A 22,515-nucleotide genomic window follows, 5' to 3' on the forward strand; every position below is an offset into this window, starting at 1 on the left:
CTCTCTGGGGGGCTGCAGGGGGAGATAGGTGAAGGGAAGGGCAGCAGGGCGCAGGGAGGGCAGCATCCCAACAGACCCACGGCTGCTGCGGGCACCCCAAACCTGGGAGGGTGGGGGGGGGGACACCCAGCAGGTTGGGGGGGTGCCCAGCACTCCCTCTCCAGGACTGCAGTGGGTGAAGTCCCCATACCCCCCCCAAAAAAAACAATGCTCGAGATGATTTGGGGAACTGGCCCGGCTTTATTTCACTTGCAGCCCCTACAAAGACCGCCCTGGGTGCCCACAGCCCCATAGAGCCGGGGGGGGCCCCCCAGGAGATGCTGGCTGAGGGCTGACAGCCGGCCCAGGCGGCGGGCAAGAGCCTCCAGGCGCTGAGCCCCCCGCCGCTGGGCATGGGCCAGGGCCCGTAGCTGCCCCCGCAGCCCCCGCACCTCCCACAGCAGCACCCGCAGCAGGGGGGCCATGCAGGGACCCCCCTGGCCCCCCACCGAGGGGGGTGTTGGCACTGCTGGTGGAGCTGGACCTGCGGGACGAGAAGCAGAGACACACGGTGCGTCATTGTGCCCCCTGCCAAGCCCCCCAACACCCCCCCAACACTGGGGGCCCTCCCTGTGCTCATCTCAGGCGTCCCAGACAGGGACTGCTGCCCCCCCCCCCCCCCAAACCCATAGACCTACCTGCACATGGGGGCCCAAGCAGCATGGGGCTGTCCAGGGGGCTGTCAGGGGCAGTGTGGAGGAGCTCTGTGGGTACTGGGAGGGTTTGGGTGCCAAGGGTCTCCATAGGGTGCTGGGGGGATGCTGGGGGTCCCTGGGTGCCAAGGGTCTCCATAGGGTGCTGGGGGGATGCTGGGGGTCCCTGGGTGCCAAGGGTCTCCATAGGGTGTTGGGGGGGTGCTGGGGGTCTCTGGGTGCCAAGGGTCTCCATAGGGTGCTGGGGAGGGATTGGGGGTGTCAGGGTGCTGGGGGTTTTCACGGGGTGCTGAGGGGGTGCTGGTGAGCCCTGGGTGCCAAAGGTCTCCATAGGGTGCTGGGGAGGGATTGGGGGTCCCTGGGTGCCAAGGGTCTCCATAGGGTGTTGAGGGGGTGCTGTGGGTCTCAGGGTGCTGGGGGGGTTCATGGTGCGCTGAGGGGGTGCTGGTGAGCCCTTCATGCCAAAGATCTCCATAGGGTGCTGGGAGTGTGGGGGGGTCCTCTGGGTGATGAGCAACTTCATGGGGTGCTGGGGGGGTGCTGGTGATCCCTGGGTGCTGAAGGTCTCCAGAGGGTTCTGGGGGGGTGCTGGGGGGCCCTGGGTGCCGGGGGGCTCTGGGTGTTGCTGGGGGGGTGCTGGGTGGGTCTGGGTGTCAAAAATCCCCATGGGGTGCTGGGTGTGTGCTGGGGGGGTCCAGGTGCTGGGGGGCTCTGTTGGATACTGGAAGGGTGCCAAGGGGCTCTTGGAGCTGAGGGTGTCAGTGAGGTTCTGGGGGGGCGCTGGGGGGGTTGGGGTGCCAAGCAACTTCACGGAGTGCTGAGGAGATGCTGGGGGGCTCTGGGGGATGGGGAGCTCCATGGGGTGCTCCGAGGGGGCAGCAAGCGTGTAAGGGCTGGTGGAACCTGGGGGGAGCACGGTGAGTGCCGGGGGGCTCTGGGGGCTGCGGGTCCCTGGTGGGGACGGGGTAAAGGAGGCTGGGGGCATCCAGGAGCTGGGGGGCTCTGCAGGGGGGTGCTGGGAGAGCACAAGCTCCTTCCAGGCAGGGGGGGTCTCCACGGCGTGCTGGGTGTGTGCTGGGGGTCCCTGGGTGCTGGGGTTCCCTGGGGGGCTTTGGGTGGGTTCTAGGGGTCCGTGGGTGCTGGGGGTCTCCTCTGGGTACTGGATGGGTGCTGGTGGCTCCCAGGTGCTGGGGGGCTCTGTGGGGTGCTGGGAGCGAGTGGCAGAGCCCGGACCCAGTTGGACTGCAAGGGCAGGGGGGCTGGCCGGCCACAGGGTGGGGGGCAGAGATGAGGGGGGTGATGGAGATGTGGTGGGGGGCACAGACATCCCAGTGAGGCCCAAGCCTGCGCCAGCACCTGGATGGGGAAGGGACACAGAGTCCATGAGACAACCCCCTCTCCCTCCCCTCCTGCCCCCTTTCTTTGTCATCTCCTCTTCTTCTGCCCCTCCCTCTCAAACCCTTCCACCCAACAGCAGCCCAGCCCATCCCACCCCACCCCACCCCATCCCATTCCCATCCCACCCCACCCTATGCCATGCCATGCCATGCCATGCCATGCCATGCCATGCCATGCCATCCCATCCCATGCCATGCCATCCCATCCCATCCCATCCCATCCCATCCCACCCCCCCTCCTCCTCACCCCCACACACCCATCGGTGTGCTCTTCTGTCCACCTGCCCTCCCTCCCCTTCTCTTCGCCAACAGTTCACCCATCCATATAGCTCCACATGGTACCTTCTGGGCCTGGTTCTGATGTGGGACGTGTGCTCTCCATGGTGCCTTCTAGACCTGCTTCTGCTGAAGGATGTGCGCTCCTCATTGTTCCATTGAGATCAAAATCACCTGAAGAACGTGTCCCCCACGTAGTACCGTCTCGACCTGATGCTGTTGCAGGATGTGAGCTCCTCGTGGTCCCATCTGGATTTGGTTCTGCTAAAGGGGGTGTGCTCCACGTGCGAACAACTGCTGTGGGACGGGCACTCTGTAAGGTATCAGCCAAGCCCAGTTCTGCTGAAGAATGTGCACTCTGCGAGGTGCCACGTAGACCTGGTTCTTCTGGAGGACGTGTGCTCCACATGGTACCTTCTGGACCCAGCTCTTCTGGAGGATGTGTGCTCCTCATGGTAGCATCTGGACCCAGTTCAACTGTAGGATGTGTGCTCCTCATGGTACTTTCTGGACCCAGTTCAACTGTAGGATGTGTGCTCCTCATGGTAGCATCTGGACCCAGTCCAGCTGTAGGATGTGTGCTCCTCATGGTACTTTCTGGACCCAGTTCAACTGTAGGATGTGTGCTCCTCATGGTAGCATCTGGACCCAGTTCAACTGTAGGATGTGTGCTCCTCATGGTACTTTCTGGATCCAGTTCAACACCCAATGTGGTACCTCCTGGACCTGGTTCTGCTGTGGGATGTGTGTTCCATATGATACCAACCAGGTCCAGTTCTGCTGCAGGACTTATGCTCTGTGTGTTGCCTTCTGGATCCAGTCCTGCTGTGGGATGTGTGCTTCTCACGGTACCTCCTGGACGTGGTTCTGCTGTGGGATGTGTGTTCATCATGGTACCTCCTGGACTTGGTTCTGCTGTGGGATATGTGTTTGTCATGGTATCTTCTGGACCTGGTCTTGCTGTTGGATGCATGCTCCACATGGCACCATCTGTATCTGGTTCTGCTGTAGGATGTGTGCTCATCATGGTATCTTCTAGACCCGGTTCTGCTGTGGGATGTGTACTCATCATGGTACTTTCTGGACCTGGTTCTACTGTGGGATTTGTGCTCCACATGGTACCTCCTGGAACTGGTTCTGCTGTGAGATGTGTGCTCATCATGGTACCTTCTGGACCTGGTTCTGCTGTGGGATGTGTGCTCATCATGGTACCTTCTGGACCTGGTCTTGCCGTGGGATGTGTGCTCCACATGGCACCATCTGTATATGGTTCTGCTGTGGGATGTGTGATTCTCACGGTATCTTCTGGGCCTGGTTCTGCTGTTGGATGTGTGCTCCACACGGTACTTTCTGGACCTGGTTCTGCTGAAGCATGTGTGTTGCCTCTAGGATCTGGTTCTGCTGAAGTACCCATCCGGGTGCTGTCCAGATCCAGTTCCAACACAGGACGTGTTCTCGTGGTACCTTCTGCACCCAGTTCTGCACCCACAGGACGTGTGCTCCTCATGGGACCTTCAGGACCTGGTCTTGCTGAAGGACGTGGATCCCATGTGGTACCACCTTGCCCTGGTTCTGCTGTGGGATGTGTGCTCCATACAGTATCATCCAGGCCCGGTTCTGCTTCAGGACGTGCGCTCCGTGTGCTGCCTTCTGGATCCAGTCCTGCTGGAGGATGTGTGATGCTGATGGGACCTTCAGGCCCCAGTTCTGCTGTGGGATGTGTGCTCCCCATGGTACCACCCAGATCCAGCGCTGCTGCAGGAGGAGTGCTCCTTATGGTCCCTTCTGGACCTGGTTCTCCCAAGTGGTGGCTCCTCCACATGGGGAGCACCGTGGTGGGGGCTGAGTCCTGCCCTGCTTTGGGCCGTGGGTGCCACCCATAGGTTTGGGTGGCACTAACAGGATCCCGTCCTATCAGCGTCTGGGTGCTCCTGGTGGTACCAACCGGATCCCAACCTGCCTTGGGCTTGATGCCTTTCATGGTCCCCACCGAAACCCAACGTGATGGGCTCATGGTGGTCTGTTTGCCCCCCACCACAACCCGCTCAGCTTTGGGCTGGGTGATCTGCACAGTGCTGAGCGGATCCTGCTCTGCTTTGGGGTGGGTGACATGGATGGTACCGACTTGATCGCGTCCTGCCTTGGACCTGTTGGTGCCAGCTGGATCCCATCCTGCTTTGGGCTTGGTGATGCCAACTGGATCCTGTCCTGCCCTGGACCTGTTGGTGCCAGATAGATCCTGTCCTGCTTTGGGTTTGGTGATGCCAACTGGGTCCTGTTCTGCCTTGGATCTGTTGACGCCAGCTATATTCTGTCCTGCTTTGGGCTTGGTGGTGCCAACTGGATCCCGTCCTGCCTTAGACCTGTTGGTGCCAGCTGGATCCCGTCCTGCTTTGGCCTTGGTGATATCAACTAGATCCTGTCCTGTCTTGGATCTGTTGGTGCCAGCTATATTCTGTACTGCTTTGGCCTTGGTGATGCCAACCGGATCCCGTCCTGCCTTAGACCTGTTGGTGCCAGCTAGATTCTGTACTGCTTTGGGCTTGGTGATGCCAACTGGATCCTGTCGTGCCTTGGACCTGTTGGTGCCAGCTGGATCCCATCCTGCTTTGGGCTTGGTGATGCCAACTGGATCCCGTCCTGCCTTACACCTGTTGGTGCCAGCTGGATTCTGTCCTGCTTTGGGTTTGGTGATGCCAACTGGATCCCGTCCTGCCTTGGACCTGTTGGTGCCAGCTGGATCCCATCCTGCTTTGGGCTTGGTGATGCCAACTGGATCCCGTCCTGCCTTGGATCTGTTGGTACCAGCTAGATCCTGTCCTGCTTTGGGTTTGGTGGTGCCAACTGGATCCCGTCCTGCCTTGGACCTGTTGGTGCCAGCTGGATCCCATCCTGCTTTGGACCTGGTGGGGCCACCAGGCTCCCGTCCCACCTTGGACCTGGTGGTACCAGCTGCACCAGGTCCTGCCTTGGGCTTTGTGCTCTGGATGACACCAGCTGGATCCTGCTCTGCTTTGAGTCGGGTGATCCTGATGATACGAATGGGATCCCGCCCTGCTTTGGCTGGGGTGGTGCTAACTCGATCCCGTCCTGGGGGGCGCGGGGTGATGCTGGGGACGGCGCTGGATGGCTCCTGTCCCAAGGGGCGCCGGGTAGTGCTGGGGACGGTGCCAACTCGATCCAGTCCTGGGGGCCACCGGGAGGTCCCCGTGGGTGATGGCAGGTCCTCTGGCCCTGCAAGAGTGAAGGTGGGGGGGGGCTCAGTCTTTGTCCCAGCCCCATCGTGTGCATGGGGGGCCCCCTGTCCCCTCTGTGCCCCCAGGGTGATGCTCCCTGCTTGGGGACCCTCCCCACCCCCGGGGGCACCCAGGGCCAGAGGCTGGGGCATCCCTTGGGGACAGGCACTTGAGGAAACAGGGAGGGACCCCAGCAGGAAGGGGGGTGCACGGGGCGGGCTCCGTGCCCCCCAGACCTGCTCCAGCCCTCAGCCATGACACGGAGCAGAGATCAGGGTGGCTGCCCCGTCCTGGGGCCATCCCACCTGCGCAGACGACAGCGGCATCCTCATGGTGGTTGCAGTTGTGCCTGCCCCAGGGCTCAGCCGGGCAGCGCCGCAGCGTGGGCTCCGTTCCCTTGCAGTTCACCTCGTCCAGCCAGACGGGGCCGGTGCCAGGGCCGAAGTGGGCACTGCGGGGGGCTTCACGCGCCACCCCGCAGCCCAGCTCCCGGCAGACCACGGCTGCGTCCGGCAGCCCCCAGCTGTCATCGCAGACGGTGCCCCAGCGCCCGGCGTGCAGCACCTCCACACGCCCCGCGCAGCGCCCGGGGCCCCCGGCCAGACGTAGCTGGGCTGGAGCTGAAAAACAGCTGGTGTCACACCACTGCTGGTCACCGGTGTCTGGGGACGGGGTCTCCGTCCTCATTCCTTCATTACTGCATCCCCGCTCCTTCCCCGTGCTCCTTCCCTTCTCCAGCACCAATTCCTGCCCCTCTCCATCCATGTCCGCACCAAGTGATCCCATCTCCATCCCCGCTCCATCCCCCTCAATCTCAACTTTGTCCCCCCTCCATATGTCTATCCCAGCTCCATCCCAGCTTCTTCCATGCTCTGTTCCTTTTCCTTCCATGCTCCATCCCCCCGCCATCCCCGGCTCCTTCCCTGCTCTATCCCAGCACCTTCCACCCTCCTTCCTTTCCAATCTCCATCCCTGCCCCATCCCCACTTAATCCCACCCCCATCCCCACTCCATCCCTCCTTCTCCTACCCCTGTGCCCCATCCCAGCCACAGTCTGGCTGCTGGGGGCAGGCTGGGGAGAGCTGGGGATGTGGGGCCGGGTGGTCTCGTGTGGCACGGTAGAGGGGGGCACCCGAGCCGGGCTGGTTGGCAGCTGGTGGGGACCGGGCTCCATGGGGTCGACGGCGGTCAGCTCATCTGGGCGATGCAGGAAAGCAGTGTGAGCCCTGCAGCGCATGCGGTGCATGTGCGCCGTGCATAGATGCCGCACCTTGCCTGGCCATACACTGTGCCCTGCAGCACTGCACTGCACGGTCACCAAATTTGCAATTTAGCCGTGGCGGCCCCTTGCCCATGCGCTGCACCAGGACCCTGTGGCACAGCCCCTGTGCGTCTCCGCAGCACCACACGCACTGCATGCCGTCCAGGAGCACACCGGGGCACGTGCACGCAAGCACGGGCGCTATCCCCAGCGGCCTGGGCACCGCACACGCCTGGCACATGGAGCGGGTACCTGCACAGACGACAGCCGCGTCCTCCCGGTGCTGGCAGTCCGTGATGCCCCATGGGGCAGTCGGGCACTGCAGCAAGGCCGACTCGTTCCCCTGGCACCGCACGTTGTCCAGCCAGATGGGGCCAGCGCCCTCGCCAAAAAACGCCCCGCGGGGCGCAGCCAGCGCAGCGCCGCAGCCCAGCTCCTGGCAGACCACAGCCGCGTCCTCGAGCCCCCAGCCGTCGTCGCAGACGGAGCCCCAGTGGCCGGCATGCAGCACCTCCACGCGCCCCGCGCAGGGACCCTCAGCCCCTACCAGCCGCAGCGTGGGGGTCCCTGGGGAAGAGGCCGGAGTCGGCAACAGTGCAGGGAGAACAACGCAAGTGTCACGGACCTGCAGGGTGCGTGGGGACGGGCAGGGCTGCAGGCAGCAGCTCCTGGGTGTGGGTACAACGCGCACCAACGCTGTACCTGTGCACGCCACGCTGGTGTCCTCCTTGTGCCCCGTGCAGCGTCTGGGACCCCCAGCCGGCCGCGGCACTGCGTCACCTGCAAGGCAGTCGGTGTCACTGTGGGGCACAAAGCGTCCTCCCCACGCGGCCGGGGACACGGGTGTCCCTGGGGATACCACTCACCAGGTGCTGGGGTGCTGGCAGTGGTGGTGGAGGGCGCAGGGGGTTCCATGGTGCCCAGGGAGAGGAAGGGGTGAGCTGTGGGGAAAGGCAGTGAGGGGGGCGTCCCCTTTAGCTGGGAAAGAGCCTGGCAGAAAAAGACCTGGGGACATTGGTCAACAGCCAGGGAAGGGGTTGAGTCACCGTCCCTGGAGGTATCCGAAGGACACGCAGATGTCCCTGGGGACCTGGTTTGGTGCTAGACTTGGCGGTGCTAGGCTAACCGTTGGGCTTGGTGACCTCAGAGGTCTTTCCCAACTTTTGCCCTTTTACCATTTCTGCCTTCCCTCCCCCGGTGCCGGGGTCGCAGCCCACCTGAACACACGGCGCTGGCGTCCTCCTCATGGGTGCAGACGTGGCTGCGCCAGCCCCGGTGTCGGCACTGGGCCAGGCGCCCCTCGCTGCCGCGGCACCGCAGCCCGTTCAGCCAGATGGGGCCGGAGCCCTCCCCAAACCAGGCGCCCGTGGGGGCGGCGAGCGCGGTGCCACAGCCCAGCTCCCGGCAGACCACGGCTGCGTCCGGCAGCCCCCAGTCGTCGTCGCAGACGGTGCCCCAGCGCCCGGTGTGCAGCACCTCCACGCGCCCCACGCACTGCCCGGGACCCCCAGCCAGGCGCACCGGGAACGGGCCTGGGGAGGAGGGCAGACATCAGGCACTGGGGCTGCCGGCGCCCACTGGGAACCCCCGGGGACCTGCTGGGACCCCTGCATGCACTGGGACGTGCTGGGAGGCTCTGGGACCTGCTGGAACCCACTGAAATGTACTGGGACGTCTTGGGACCCCTATGTGCTCCGGGACGTGCTGGGACTCCCTGGGACCTACTGGGACCCACTGTGTTCTCCAGGACGTGCTGGGACTCCCTGGGACTTATTGGGACCTCAGTATGCTCTGGGACCTACTGGGATGTGCTGGGACCCTTGTGTGCTCTGGGACCTGCTGGGAGGCTCTGGGACTTACTGGGACCCACTGAAACCTACTGGGACGTCTTGGGAACCCTGTGTGCTCCGAGACATGCTGGGTCTCCCTGGGACCACTGCATGCTTCAGGACTCACTGGGACCTACTGGGACCCCAGTATGCTCTGGGACCTACTGGGACGTGCTGGGATCCTTTTGTGCTCTGGGACCTGCTGAGGACCCTCTGGACCTGCTGGGACTCTTTACAAACACCAAAACCCACTGGGACCTGCTGGGATCCACTGGGACCCCTGCATGCTCTGGGAGATACTGGGACCGCCCAGACTTGCTGAGACCTACTGGGACCCACCGGGATCTACTGGCACCTGCTGGGACCCTTTCCACACACCAGGACCCACTGGGACCCGCTGGGACCTACTCAAACCCACTGGGACCTGCTGGGAAGTGGTATCACCCAGTGGGACCTGTGCATGCTCTGGGACCTGCTGGGACTCACTGGGACCTACTGGGACCTGCTATGACCCACTGGGACCCCTGCGTGCTCTGGGACCTGCTGGGACCGTTTGCACACAGCGCGACCCACTGGGAGTCACTGGGACGCGCTGGCAGCCCTGCACACCTGGGGACCCACCGCAGGCTCCCACAGGCTCCCAGCAACTCGGCTGCACTGGGGCAGGGACCCCCCCCAGCCCAGCCCTGTCCCAGTACCTGCGCCGCGGGGGGCCAGCAGCCCCACTGGAGCCGAGAGAGGAGGGTGAGGGGGGGGGGGGGGGGGGGCCGCACCTGGCTGAGCCCCTCCTGGCCCCCCCATGGGGCCACGAGCAGCTCGGAGCCCGTAGGGGGCTTCCCAGTGCCCAGCACCGTTCCAGTGTCCCATTCCCAGTGCCCCACGCCCCGAGACCAGCAACCAGTGTCCCACACCCACTGTCCCACTCCCACTGCCCCATTCCCACTCTCCCATTCTCACTGCCCCATTCCCAGTGCCCAGTTCCCACTGTCCCACTCCCGGTGCCATTCCCAGTGGTCTTCCCATTGCCATTCCCAGTGCCCCATGCCTCCAGACCAGCAACCAGCACCCCATTCCCAGCGCCCCACTCCCAGTGCCCCAAGTGCCATTTCCAGTGCCCCATGACCAGTGCCATTCCCACCACCCCATTCCCAGCCCCATGACCATGCCCTTTCCCACTGCCCAGTGCCTTTCCAGTGTCCTTCCCAGTGCCCAGCAACCACAGACCAGTGTCCAGTGCCCTTCCCGGTGCCCCAGGCCCAGTGCCCAGTGCCACACGTGCCCAGTTCCCAGTTCCCTTCCCAGCAGCCCATGCCCACCGCAGCCCAGAACATCCAGTGCCCTGCACAGCGCCCCACAGGCTTCCCAGTACCCACCGCCCAGTGCCCAGCACAGCCTCCAGTACCCACTGCAATTCCCAGTGCCCTTCCCAGTGCCCCATTCCTCCCCCACCGCAGGGTTCTAACTGGGAGCAGTGCCTACTGCATTGCCTGGCGTCCCCCGTGGTACTGCTGCAGTGCCCCATGCAGTGCCCAGTGCCCCATGCAGCGCCCAGTGCCCTGCTATGCCCTGAACCATCCAGGCCCTTTGCGGTGCCCCTGCAGTGCCCGGTGCGGTGCCCAGTTTCCCTGCAGTGCCCAGTGCCTTCGCAGTGCTCCTGCAGTGCCCGGCCCCCATGCGGCACCCAGGGCAGCGCCCTTCCCTTTCCAGTGCCCACTGCAGTGCCCACACCGTGCTCAGACCCCATGCGGTGCCCGTGCAGCGTCCGGCGCAGTGTCCGGCTCCCTGCAGTGCCCGCGCGCTGCTCAGCGGGGTGCCCAGCACCGCGCAGTGCCCAGCCCCGCAGCGCCTGGGCGCTCTCTGCGCAGTGCCCTTGCAGTGGCCAGCCCCGCGCTCAGCGCCCATGCAGTGCCCGCGCAGTGCTCAGCCCCTCGTTGCCCTCGCTCCTTAGCCATGCAGTGCCTGTGCCCAGGCTGTGCAGCGTGCAGAGCACTGCTCAGCTGCCCCACGCCGCACCCGCTGCGGCACCCACGCGACGCTCGCCCCCTGCAGTGCCGGGGCCCAGCCACGGCGTGCCCAGTGCAGTGTCCGTGCAGTGCCCGGCCTGCCCAACGCCAGTGCAGTGCCCAGTGCTGGATCTGTGCCGTGCCCACTGCAGTGCCCGTGCAGTGCCCGAACCCTCCGTGTCAGTGCAGTGCCCAGTGCTGGATCCTCGTCATGTGCACTGCAGTGCCCGTGCAGTGCTCGGTGCAGTGCCCGTGCAGTGCCCAGCACAAGGTCCATGCCGTGCTCGGTGCAGTGCCCGTGCAGTGTCCGTGCTCAGCCCCCCTCCCAGCCCCCAAACCCACGCCATAGCCGTGCAGTGCCCGTGCAGTGCCCGTGCAGTGCCGTGCAGTGCAGCGCGGTGCCAGGCGCTCACCCAGCAGCAGCAGGGTCGGGGCCATGGCGGGTGCCGGCGGCGGGGAGGGCGGGATGGAGGAGGAGGAGGAGGACAGGGGGGGGACGGGGCCGCGTGGCCGGGCCAAGGATGACTCAGTCCGTCCGTCCGTGCGGCTGTGTGTCCGTCCAAGGCCGCACCCGGTCCCCCCCCTTGGCCGGGATGAGAGGGGCCGGGGGGGGGGGATGACACAACATAGGGACCCCCATCTGGGAGGGAACGCCCGGGAGCTGCTCCCCCTCGCAAGCCAAGGAAGGGGCAGGGGGAGTCCCAGGGGGGGCCGGGGTTAACGCTGGGGGGGGGGGCCCAGCACGTGCAGGCGCCCACGCGCCCACGTGGCACCGGGGCACCGGGGCGCGGGAGGGGGGGGGGGGGATGGAGACGCACACGTGGCTGGGGGGCTTGGGGCCACGTGTGAGCACCCTGCACCCATGGGGGCCCCCCCCCGGGCACCCGCACGCGTGGCTGCTGCATGCCTGGGGGTGTGTGCACGCAGCCACTGCGTGTTGGGGGGGGGCAGTGGGGGCAGTGGGAGCACACTGGGGGACAGTGGGGGCACGCTGGGGGTCAGTGGGGTCACGCTGGGGGTTAGGGGGGCACACTGGGGGTCAGTGGGGTCATGCTGGGGGTTAGGGGGCACGCTGGGGGTCAGTGGGGTCATGCTGGGGGGTCAATGGGGCCATGCTGGGGGTCAGTGGGGTCACGCTGGGGGTCAGGGGGCACACTGGGGGTCAGTGGGGTCATGCTGGGGGTTAGGGGGCACACTGGGGGTCAGTGGGGCCATGCTGGGGGTTAGGGGGCACAGTGGGGGTCGGGGGGGCATGCTGGTGGTCAGTGGGGTCATGCTGGGGGTTAGGGGGCACACTGGGGGTAAGGGGGGGCATGCTGGGGGTCAGTGGGGGCACACTGGGGGTCAGTGGGGTCACGCTGGGGGTCAATGGGGCCATGCTGGGGGTCAGTGAGGTCACGCTGGGGGTTAGGGGGCACACTGGGGGTCAGGGGGGTCACGCTGGGGGTCAGGGGGGTCACGCTGGGGGTCAGTGGGGTCATGCTGGGGGTCAGTGGGGGCACACTGGGGGTCAGTGTGGCCATACCAGGAGGGTCACAGGGAACATACTGGGCATTACTGGAGCCATACTGGGGGAGAGTGGGGCCACACTGCGGGGGGGGCATTAGTGTGTAGGGGCCACAGCGGCTATACTGGGCATCACCAAGTCATACTGGGGAGACTGGGGCAGTAGTGGGTGGGATATTGGTGGCATAATGTGGGGGTCAGCAGGAATATGCCGGGAGCGGGGGGGGGGCACAGGGGCCATACTGGGGTACAGCGGGGACTTAGTGTGACTGGGCCACAGAAAGCAGGGATACTGGGGCCACACTGGTGGGCAGTATGGCCATACTGGGCATACTGGGGCCATACCGGGGCACAGCGGGGACACAAAGGGCTATGCTAAGGGAGCTATTAGGGCCACACTGGGGGCCAGCGGGGGGTCCCCCGAGCTCGGCAGGGTTATACTGGGGAGCACTGGGAGGGGAGGATGGGGACACAGGGGCCATACTGGGGGCACTGGTCCATACTGGGAGAGGAGCAGGCACAGAGTGCCTGTGTGCTGGGGGGCAGTGAGGCTGTCCCTGGGCTCGGGAGGGCCGTGCTGGGGCCGAACTGGGCCGTACTGGGGGCAGCGGGGCTGTACTGGGGGGCCGAGCGGCTCCCCGTGCCCCCCCCTCCCAGCGCGCCATGGTTTGAGCCGCTCCCCCCCCCCGCCGAGCCCGGCCGGTGGAACCGCCAAGCCCCGCCCCCTGGCAACAGTCGCCGTGGTGACGCCCCGCCCCTAGCAACCGTCACCGGGGCGACCCGCCCCGCCAGGCCCCGCCCCTTTCCCCGCGCCGGAAGGAGGGAGGCGGCGCGTGCCGGAAGGGTCCGTTTATTGGTCGGGTCCGGGTGGAGCCGGTGCCACCGCGGCGCTGCCCCCCCGGCTCCCGCACCCCCGTGCTTACAGGGCCCCCCCCCCCCGCCCGCCCCTTCGTCCTGCTGCAGCACCGCGAGGGGTGGCCGGGGGTGGCCCTTGGGTGGCCACCGGGGGGCTGTGGGTGGCCACTGGGGTCCTTGGGTGGCCAGCAGGGGCCACTGGGGGGCTGTGGGTGGCCACTGGGGTCCTTGGGTGGCCACCAGGGGCCACTGGGGGGCTGTGGGTGGCCACTGGGGTCCTTGGGTGGCCACCAGGGGCCACTGGGGGGCTGTGGGTGGCCACTGGGGTCCTTGGGTGGCCACCAGGGGCCACTGGGGGGCTGTGGGTGGCCAGCAGGGGCCCTTGGGTGGCCAGCAGAGGCCCTTGGGTGGCCAACAGGGGCCCTTGGGTGTCTGTGGGTGGCCAGCAGGGGCCCTTGGGTGGCCAACAGGGGCCCTTGGGTGTCTGTGGGTGGCCAGCAGGGGCCCTTGGGTGGCCAGCAGGGGCCCATGGGTGTCTGTGGGTGGCCAGCAGGGCCTCTCGGGTGGCCAACAGGGGCCCTTGGGTGTCTGTGGGTGGCCAGCAGAGGCCCTTGGGTGTCTGTGGGTGGGCAGCAGGGGCTCTCAGGTGGCCAGCAGGGCCCACTGGGTGGCTGTGGGTGGCCAGCAGGAGCCCTTGGGTGCCCACGGGGCGCCACGGGGTGGCTGCGAGGTGGCCGTGAGGTGGCCACGTGGTGGGGGCCATGTGGGGGCTGCGGTGGCCCTGGGGGTGCCGCCCCGGTGGCCACCCCGGGGGGCAGCAGGGTGGCCGCGGTGGCCGTGGGGTCCGTGCCGCTTGCCCCCCTCAGAAGGTGTGCACCAGCTGCGCCCCCGGCAGCGCCTGCACCCCCTGCACCGCCGGCAGCTGGGGGGCCGTGGGGCCGGGCAGCAGCTGCACCACGGCCTGCGCCCCCCCCTCGCTGCCCGCTGCCCCCCCCCGCCGGGGCTCCCCCCTCAGGACCAGGACTTTGGGGGGTCCCGCAGGGGGACCGGCCGAGGGCTGGGTGCCCGCCCCCCGCAGCACCAAGATGCTCCGCAGCCCCTCGGCCGTCTGCAGCACCCCCAGCCCCACGGCCGGCGCCGCCCCCCCCTGCACCAGCAGCACCTCCGGCGCCGGAGGGCCCCCCGCCAGCGGCACCCCGGGGGGCTGCGGGGCGGCGTGTGCCCCCGCCGGGGGCTGCAGGTGGACCGGGGGCACCTCCACGGCCTGCAGGTGGACGGCGGGCACCTCGGTGGCCTGGAGGTGGAGGTTGGGCACCTCCACGGCTTGGAGCTGGATGTCGGGCACCTCCGCGGGCTGCAGATGGACGTTGGGCACCTCCGGGGGCTGCGGAAGGGTCTGGAGCTGGACGCTCGGGACTTGGGTGGCCTGGAGCTGGAGGTTGGGCACCTCGGTGGCTTGGAGATGGACACCGGGCACCTCGGTGGCCTGGAGGTGGAGGTTGGGCACCTCGGTGGTCTGGAGATGGAGGTTGGGCACCTCGGTGGCCTGGAGATGGACGCCGGGCACCTCGGTGGCCTGGAGATGGATGTTGGGCACCTCGGTGGCCTGGAGCTGGAGGTTGGGCACCTCGGTGGCCTGGAGCTGGACGCTGGCCACATCGGTGGCTTGAAGATGGACGTTGGCCACCTCGGCGGCTTGGAGGTGGATGCTGGGCACCTCGGCGGTCTCCAGATGGACGCTGGTCACGTCTGAGGTCCGCAGCTGGATGTCGGGCACCTCCGCGGCCTGGAGATGGACTCCGGGCACCTCCAAGGGCTGCGGCAGGGCTTGGAGCTGGACGCTGGTCACTTGGGTGGCCTGCAGCTGGACGTCGGTCACCTCGGCGGCCTGGAGCTGGATGCCGGTCACCTCCGAGGGCCGCGGCAGGGCTTGGAGCTGGATGTTTGTGACCTCCGAGGGCTGCGGCAGGGCTTGGAGCTGGACGTTGGCCACCTCAGCGGCCTGCAGCTCGATGTCGGTGACGCCCGCGGGCTGCGGCAGGGCCTGGAGCTGGATGTTGGTCACCTCTGGGGGTGGCGGCAGGGCCTGGAGCTGGACGTTGGCCACCTCGCCGGCTTGCAGCTGGATGTTGGTGACCCCCGGGGGTTGCGGCAGGGCCTGGAGGTGGACGTTGGCCACCTCGGCGGCCTGCAGCTCAATGCCGGTGACATCGGGGGGCTGCGGCAGGGCCTGCAGCTGGACGTCTGCCACCTCGGCGGCCTGCAGCTGGATGCTGGCGACCTCCGAGGGCTGCGGCAGGGCTTGGAGGTGGACGTTGGCCACCTCGGCGGCCTGCAGCTGGACGCTGGCCACCTCCGAGGGCTGCGACAAGGCTCGGAGGTGGACGTCGGCCACCTCGGTGGCCTGCAGGTGGATGTTGGTGACCTCTGCGGGCTGCGGCAGGGCCTGGAGCTGGACGTTGGCCACCTCAGAGGGCTGCGACAAGGCTTGGAGGTGGACGTTGGCCACCTCGGTGGCCTGGAGCTGGATGTTGGTGACCTTCGAGGGCTGCGGCAGGGCCTGGAGCTGGACGCTGGCCACCTCGGTGGCCTGGAGCTGGATGCTGGCGACGTCTGGGGGCTGCGGCAGGGCTCCCAGCCGGACGCTCGCCCCCTCTGCTGCTGCCTGGCCCTGGGGGGGACCTGCCTGGCGCGGGGGCTGCTCAGGGAGGCCCTGCAGGACGAGGACGCCGGGCCCCGGGCCCTGCGGGGTGCCGGTCACCGCCTGCAGCCGCAGCCCAGGCAGGGCCGTCCCCGTGCTGGGCACCAGCAGGAGGCTCTGCCCAGGGCCCGCGGGCTCCCCCCGGCGCGGGGTGGGCTCGGGGGGCGGCCGGGGGGCAGCGGGGAGCAGGATGAGCTTCTGGGGGGGAGGCGGAGGGCTGGGGATGAGCTGCAGGCCCTGCGCCGTCTGCACCAGCAGGAAGGTCTGGGCGTCGGGGGCCGCCACCTCCAGGCTGAGGGTGGCCTGCAGGACGGGGACGTCGCGGGGGGCGGCGCGGGGGGGCCCCTTGGGGCCCGCGGCGTGGGTGCGGAGGTGGCGCTGGAGGTAGGAGGCCATGACGAAGGCCTTGGGGCAGAGCGGGCACTGGTGGGGGCGGGCGCTGGAGTGGGTGCGCTGGTGGAGCTGGAGGTTGGAGGAGTGGGTGAAGGTCTTGCCGCAGTGGGCGCAGGCGTAGGGCCGCTCGCCCGTGTGGGTGCGCTGGTGCTGGCGCAGGTTGGAGGTCTGCGCGAAGGCCTTGCCGCACACCGGGCAGGCGTGGGGCCGCTCGCCCGTGTGCAGCTGCCGGTGCCGGCGGAGGCACGAGGTGTTCTTGAAGGCCTTGGGGCAGTCGGGGCAGGCGTAGGGCCGCTCGCCCGTGTGCAGCCGCAGGTGGTACTGGTAGTGCGAGGACCACTTGAAGGTGAGGCCGCACTCGGCGCACTTGAAGGCGCGCAGCCCCGTGTGCACCCGCTGGTGGATGGCGAGCAGCGAGGAGCGCTTGAAGGCCTTGGGGCACTCGGAGCACTTGTAGGGCCGCTCGCCCGTGTGGTCCCGCATGTGGTAACGCAGCCCCGAGGAGCCCTTGAAGGCTTTGCCGCACTCGGTGCACTGGTAGGGGCGCTCGGCCGGGGCCGGGGCTGCGGCCAGCGCCGGGGGGGGCCGCGGCGCCTCCGCCTGCGCCGGTGGCGGGCGCTGCTCGGCCGAGTGGCCGCGCTGGTGGCCCAGCAGCCCGGCCAGCTGCCCGAAGCTCTTGTGGCACAGCGAGCACTTGTAGGGCCGCTCGGCGGCGTGGCTGTGCCGGTGCCGTGCCAGCCCCGAGCCGTTCTTGAAGGTCTTGCCGCAGGTGGGGCAGCGGTGGGCGGCCGCCGCCGCCGTCGCCGCGTCCGCCGGCGTCCCCGGCCGGAGGTGGCCGCGCTGGTGGCCCAGCAGCAGCTCCTGGCTGGGGAAGGCGAGCTGGCACTCGCCGCACTTCCAGAGCATCCCCACCGCCTCCACCGCCTCCAGCAGCAGCGGCGGGGGCTGCGGCGGGGGCGGCGCGGCGTGGCTCTGCAGGTGCTTCTGCAGGCAGGCGTCCGAGACGAAGGCCTTGGGGCAGGCCGGGCACTTGTGGGGCCTGGCGGCGGCGTGGGTGCGCTGGTGCAGGAGGAGGTTGGAGGAGTGGGTGAAGGTCTTGCCGCAGTGGGCGCAGGCGTAGGGCCGCTCGCCCGTGTGGGTGCGCTGGTGCTGGCGCAGGTTGGTGGACTGGGTGAAGGCCTTGCCGCAGGCGGCGCAGACGTAGGGCCGCTCGCCCGTGTGGATGTGGCGGTGCCGGCGGAGGCTGGAGGAGTTCTTGAAGGCCTTGGGGCAGGCGGTGCACTTGTAGGGCCGCTCGCCCGTGTGCTGCCGCAGGTGGTACTGGTAGTGCGAGGACCACTTGAAGGCCATGCCGCAGAGCGCGCACTTGAAGGCGCGCAGCCCCGTGTGCACGCTCTGGTGGATCTGCAGCAGCGAGGAGCGCTTGAAGGCCTTGCCGCACTCGGAGCACTTGTAGGGCCGCTCGCCCGTGTGGCTGCGCTGGTGGTAGAGCAGCGCCGAGGAGCCCTTGAAGGCCTTGGGGCACTCGGAGCACTTGTAGGGCCGCTCGCCCGTGTGGGTGCGCTGGTGGTGGATGAGCCGCGACGACCACTTGAACACCTTCCCGCACTCCAGGCACTCGTAGGGGTGCTCCCCGCCGCCCGCCGCCGCCGCCGCCGCCCGCCCCGCCGCCAGCTCCGGCTGCTGCGCGCCCACCATGGCGGCCGCCCTGCGGAGACAGGGCGGGGATGGGGGCGCCGCACCCGGCTGGCCCAGGGGTGGTGGGGACAGACCCTGCGGACGGGGACAGGGACCAGGACAGGGAGCGGGGCTGGCTTCAGGGATGGGGATGGGGATGGGACGGGGATGGGGATGGGGACGGGGATGGGATGGGATGGGGATGGGGATGGGGATGGGGACGGGGATGGGGATGGGATGGGGATGGGATGGGATGGGGATGGGGATGGGGATGGGGATGGGGATGGGGATGGGATGGGGATGGGAAGGGGATGGGGATGGGGATGGGGATGGGATGGGGATGGGAAGGGGATGGGGATGGGGATGGGATGGGATGGGGATGGGGATGGGATGGGGATGGGGATGGGGATGGGGATGGGGATGGGGACGGGATGGGGATGGGATGGGGACGGGGATGGGAACGGGGATGGGATGGGGATGGGGATGGGGACGGGGACGGGGATGGGGATGGGGATGGGATGGGGACGGGGATGGGATGGGGACGGGGATGGGGATGGGGACGGGGATGGGGATGGGGACGGGGATGGGGATGGGGATGGGGATGGGATGGGGACGGGGATGGGATGGGGACGGGATGGGGATGGGGATGGGATGGGGACGGGGATGGGAACGGGGATGGGATGGGGATGGGGATGGGGACGGGGACGGGGACGGGGATGGGGATGGGGATGGGATGGGGACGGGGATGGGATGGGGACGGGGATGGGGATGGGGACGGGGATGGGGATGGGGACGGGGATGGGGATGGGGATGATGGGATGGGATGGGGATGGGGATGGGGATGGGATGGGGACGGGGATGGGGATGGGGACGGGGATGGGGATGGGGATGGGGACGGGGATGGGGACGGGGATGGGGACGGGGACGGGGATGGGGATGGGGATGGGGACGGGGATGGGATGGGGACGGGGACGGGGATGGGGATGGGGACGGGGATGGGACGGGGATGGGATGGGGATGGGATGGGGACGGGACAGGGACGGGGACGGGACGGGGACGGGAAAGGGACAGGGATAGGGACGGGGACGGGGATGGGATGGGGAGGGGAGAGGGATGGGGATGGGGAGGGGACAGGGATGGGGACGGGGGATGGGGACGGAGATGGGACACGGATGGGGACAGGGACGGGGACGGGAAAGGGATGGGGATGGGGATGGGACGGGGATGGGAACGGGACAGGGATAGGGACGGGGACAGGGATAGGGATGGGGACAGGGATGTGGACGGGGATGGGGATGGGGACGGGGACGGGACAGGGATGGGGATGGGGATGGGACAGGGACGGGAGAAGGATAGGGACAGGGACAGGGACGGGGACGGGGACGGGGGCAGGGACGGGGCCTGGCCTGGCCGGGGGGGGGCAGCCCAAGGGCCACAGGCAGGGGGCGTGGCCGGGCCCGTGGTGGGCGTGGTTATGCAGATGAGGGGCGTGGCCGGGCCAATGGCACGGTCCCGGCGGTGGTGGGCGTGGCCATGTCCCTAGTGGGCGTGGCCTGGCACGTGCTGGGCGTGGGCGTCCCGGCGGGGGGCGTGGCAACACGGGGGGGCGTGGTCCCGCCGGGGGGGGCGTGGCCACCGCTCAGCGCCGGCCCCGCCCCTTCGCCTCCGGGCAGGAGACCCCGGCGGCCGCGCGCCCTTTAAGGCCCCGCCCCCTCCGGCGCCCGGCGCAGGCGCCGCCGTCACCGCCGCGGCCCGGCCCGGCCCCGCCGCCCCGCCCCGCCCCGCCCCTCCCCGCGCCGCCGCCGCCGCTCACCTGGGCGGGGAGGGCCCGCGGGTCCCCGGCCCCGTCCCGCGCGGGCAGGGCCCGCTCCGGCCTCCCGGCGGCCCCGACGCCCGCCCGCCCCCGGCGGCGCGCACGGCAACGGCGGCGCCGCGCGCACGGCCCCGCCCCCGACCCCGCCGCGCGGCCCCATTGGCCGCGCCCGCCGCGCGGGGCCGCCTGGGAAATGGAGTCCGCCTCGCCGCCATCTTGGCGCCGGGAATGGGAGGGGAGGGGAGGGGGGCGGGCGGGCACGTGACCGCCCGGTGCCTGCCGTCGCGGCGGCGTGACGTCACTGCCGGGCCGGGGGGTGGTGCTCCCAGTGCTCCCAGTGCCCTCCCAGTACTCCCACTGTCCTCCCAATGCTCCCAGTGCTCACCGTGCCCTCCCAGTGCTCCCCCAGTGCTCCCACTGCCCTCCCAGTGCCCCCCAATGCTTCCAGTGTGCCCAGTGCTCCACCAATGCTCCCAGTGCCCTCCCAGTGCTCCCAGTGTCCTCCCAGAACCCCCAGTGCTCCCAGTACCCCCCAGTGCTCCCAGTGCCCTCCCAGTGCTCTCCCAGTGCTCCCCCAGTGCTCCTCAATGCCCCCAGAGCCCCACAGTGCTCCCAGTCCCCCCCCCCAGTGCCCTCCCAGTGCCCCCAGTGCTCCCAGTGTTCCCCCAGTGCCCTGTCCCCAGCCCCTCTGCACCCCCCAGGACCCCCAGGGCAGCCCCCAAGGGAGTCTGTGGGTGTGCACGTGTGCACGCGTGTGCATTCGGGTGTGTGCGTGTGTGAACAGTTGTGTGTGCACGCGTGCGCATTTGTGTGCGTGCGCGTGTGCACGCGTGTATACGCGTGTGCACGAATGTATACGTACGTGCACGTTTGTGCGTGTGCATGCACACGTGTACGTGTTAATACGCAGAAACGCTCCACAACTCACGGTAAAGCAAGTCATACAGCGGGTATGCCTTTATTTCGGCGCCGGGGGCGTTAAGGGATAACTCCTCAAAAAGTTACGCTCACTCTAAACAATGCGTGCTCTCGTTATATGCAGCATAACTTTACATATGCATGAACTTTCATCATGCGCTTATACATATGCATAACCCACCTATGCACGACTTATATTATAATTAGTTACGAGAACTAATCCACATGTGGTCCTCCCATCCGCGCCTGCGTACCGCTCTCTGGCGGTCGTCCCTGGTGGTCTCTTAAGACGAAGTAAGGCTCCTCCTTCCTCGTATCTGAACTTTCCACCTCTCTCCCTGGCGCTCGCGCTTTTAAGTCCTTGGCCTTTGTCCAAACTCCAGGAGCGGTTTCGGCTGGTTCTTGAGGCAGGTTCTTCGTCCTGATCAGGAGCTGTCCTTTGCGAGGGGCCCCAAAACTTCTTGCTTCGGTTAATTTGCACGATAGTTAGCTGATTTTGCAAATTTTAGCTGGCACAGATGCACATTGTAAATCAACCACAAGGACAGGACTGAAGTAGGGAGTATCCACAGGACAACCCTGAAAGATAAGGGAAGAAAAATAAACTTTAGCACCAAGTAGAGACAGGGAATACTTTAAGAAAAATTTGAATAATTAGACCGTCAAAGGCGAAAGAATTTGCCTTGTATTTAGAAAAAGGGGGATTGAGAGGGCGAACTGAAATTGAGGAGGAAACAGCAGCTTGAAATATATTTATAGCCTTGTGCTTACATTTTGTAACTAACCGCAAGACAGAGGATGTGGAATGTACACGAGTGGTTACGAAAACTCGTCTGATAAAACAGGAAGATAGCACAACCCATGCCAAACAAGAGCCGGTTTAGATGAGCTCTGTGGCCAAGGTGAAAAGTGCATAACGAGGAAGACGTACGGCCTTCATCCTGAAGACCCCGGCCCATAACGAGGAAGACGTACGGCCTTCATCCTGAAGACCCTGGCCCATAACGAGGAAGACGTACGGCCTTCATCCTGAAGACCCCGGCCCATAACGAGGAAGACGTATGGCCTTCATCCTGAAGACCCTGGCCCATAAGGAGGAAGACGTACGGCCTTCATCCTGAAGACCCTGGCCCATAACGAGGAAGACGTACGGCCTTCATCCTGAAGACCCCGGCCCATAACGAGGAAGACGTACGGCCTTCATCCTGAAGATCCCGGCCCATAAGGAGGAAGACGTATGGCCTTCATCCTGAAGACCCTGGCCCATAAGGAGGAAGACGTACGGCCTTCATCCTGAAGACCCCGGCCCATAACGAGGAAGACGTACGGCCTTCATCCTGAAGATCCCGGCCCATAAGGAGGAAGACGTACGGCCTTCATCCTGAAGACCCCGGCCCATAACGAGGAAGACGTACGGCCTTCATCCTGAAGACCCCGGCCCATAACGAGGAAGACGTACGGCCTTCATCCTGAAGACCCCGGCCCACGACCACCAGAAGACGCTATGGGTGTGCAGCCGGGAGGAGTTGAAGGCGGGGACGACGGAAATGATTTCTCAGAACGCATCGTAATAATTTTCGGGGAAACGTTATGAATATGAGTAGGCATTTCCTTAATCCTGTGACCCTTTCTGCGTAAATACCGGGCAAACTACCGCGGTGGGCACGCACGATTGCGGTGGGGCGACCCCCCCGTGCTGCCCAGCGCTGGATAAACATACCTACTTTACGATCTTACAGGTTGTGGGGTCTGTTTTCCGCACGTCATGGGGGCCTGGGGTTGTTTGGGGTCCCCTTAGGGCCAGGACACGGCCTCCAGCACCAGCCACACCTGGTGGCCGTGCTGGGGACGGTGACCACGGAATCATTAGGGTTGGAAAAGACCTCCAAGATCGTCTGGGCCAACCGTCCCACCAATATCACCCAGTAAACCATGTCCCTGAGTTATCACATCCAGCC

At 66.9% G+C, this 22,515-nt stretch overlaps 2 protein-coding genes across 3 annotated transcripts; both read right to left on the reverse strand.

Moving 5' to 3' along the window:
• Nucleotides 1-220: 220 nt before the first annotated feature.
• On the reverse strand, nucleotides 221-11,300 carry LOC136789310 (soluble scavenger receptor cysteine-rich domain-containing protein SSC5D-like). 2 transcript variants are annotated; one of them, XM_066989335.1, is made up of 11 exons: nucleotides 11,108-11,300; nucleotides 9,390-9,416; nucleotides 8,080-8,394; nucleotides 7,729-7,803; nucleotides 7,565-7,642; nucleotides 7,115-7,429; nucleotides 6,631-6,798; nucleotides 5,907-6,221; nucleotides 2,432-5,599; nucleotides 678-2,048; nucleotides 221-523 (listed from the first exon to the last, which is right to left on the reverse strand). In XM_066989335.1, the coding sequence occupies exons 1-11, from the start codon at nucleotides 11,130-11,132 to the stop codon at nucleotides 246-248; spliced, it is 6,135 nt and encodes a 2,044-aa protein (XP_066845436.1). In that variant the 5' UTR covers nucleotides 11,133-11,300; the 3' UTR covers nucleotides 221-245. The 2 variants fall into 2 exon arrangements, with proteins under 2 accessions (XP_066845436.1, XP_066845437.1); XM_066989336.1 differs by lacking the exon at nucleotides 9,390-9,416.
• A 2,481-nt stretch (nucleotides 11,301-13,781) lies between these two features.
• On the reverse strand, nucleotides 13,782-19,770 carry LOC136789312 (zinc finger protein 628-like). The gene is made up of 2 exons (XM_066989338.1): nucleotides 19,640-19,770; nucleotides 13,782-17,857 (listed from the first exon to the last, which is right to left on the reverse strand). The coding sequence occupies exon 2, from the start codon at nucleotides 17,845-17,847 to the stop codon at nucleotides 13,918-13,920; it is 3,930 nt and encodes a 1,309-aa protein (XP_066845439.1). The 5' UTR covers nucleotides 17,848-17,857; nucleotides 19,640-19,770; the 3' UTR covers nucleotides 13,782-13,917.
• Nucleotides 19,771-22,515: the final 2,745 nt, after the last annotated feature.

This window comes from Anser cygnoides, unplaced genomic scaffold (genome assembly GCF_040182565.1).
Source record: "Anser cygnoides isolate HZ-2024a breed goose unplaced genomic scaffold, Taihu_goose_T2T_genome scaffold_44_1, whole genome shotgun sequence".
In the NCBI taxonomy this organism is placed as follows: Eukaryota; Metazoa; Chordata; class Aves; order Anseriformes; family Anatidae; genus Anser; species Anser cygnoides.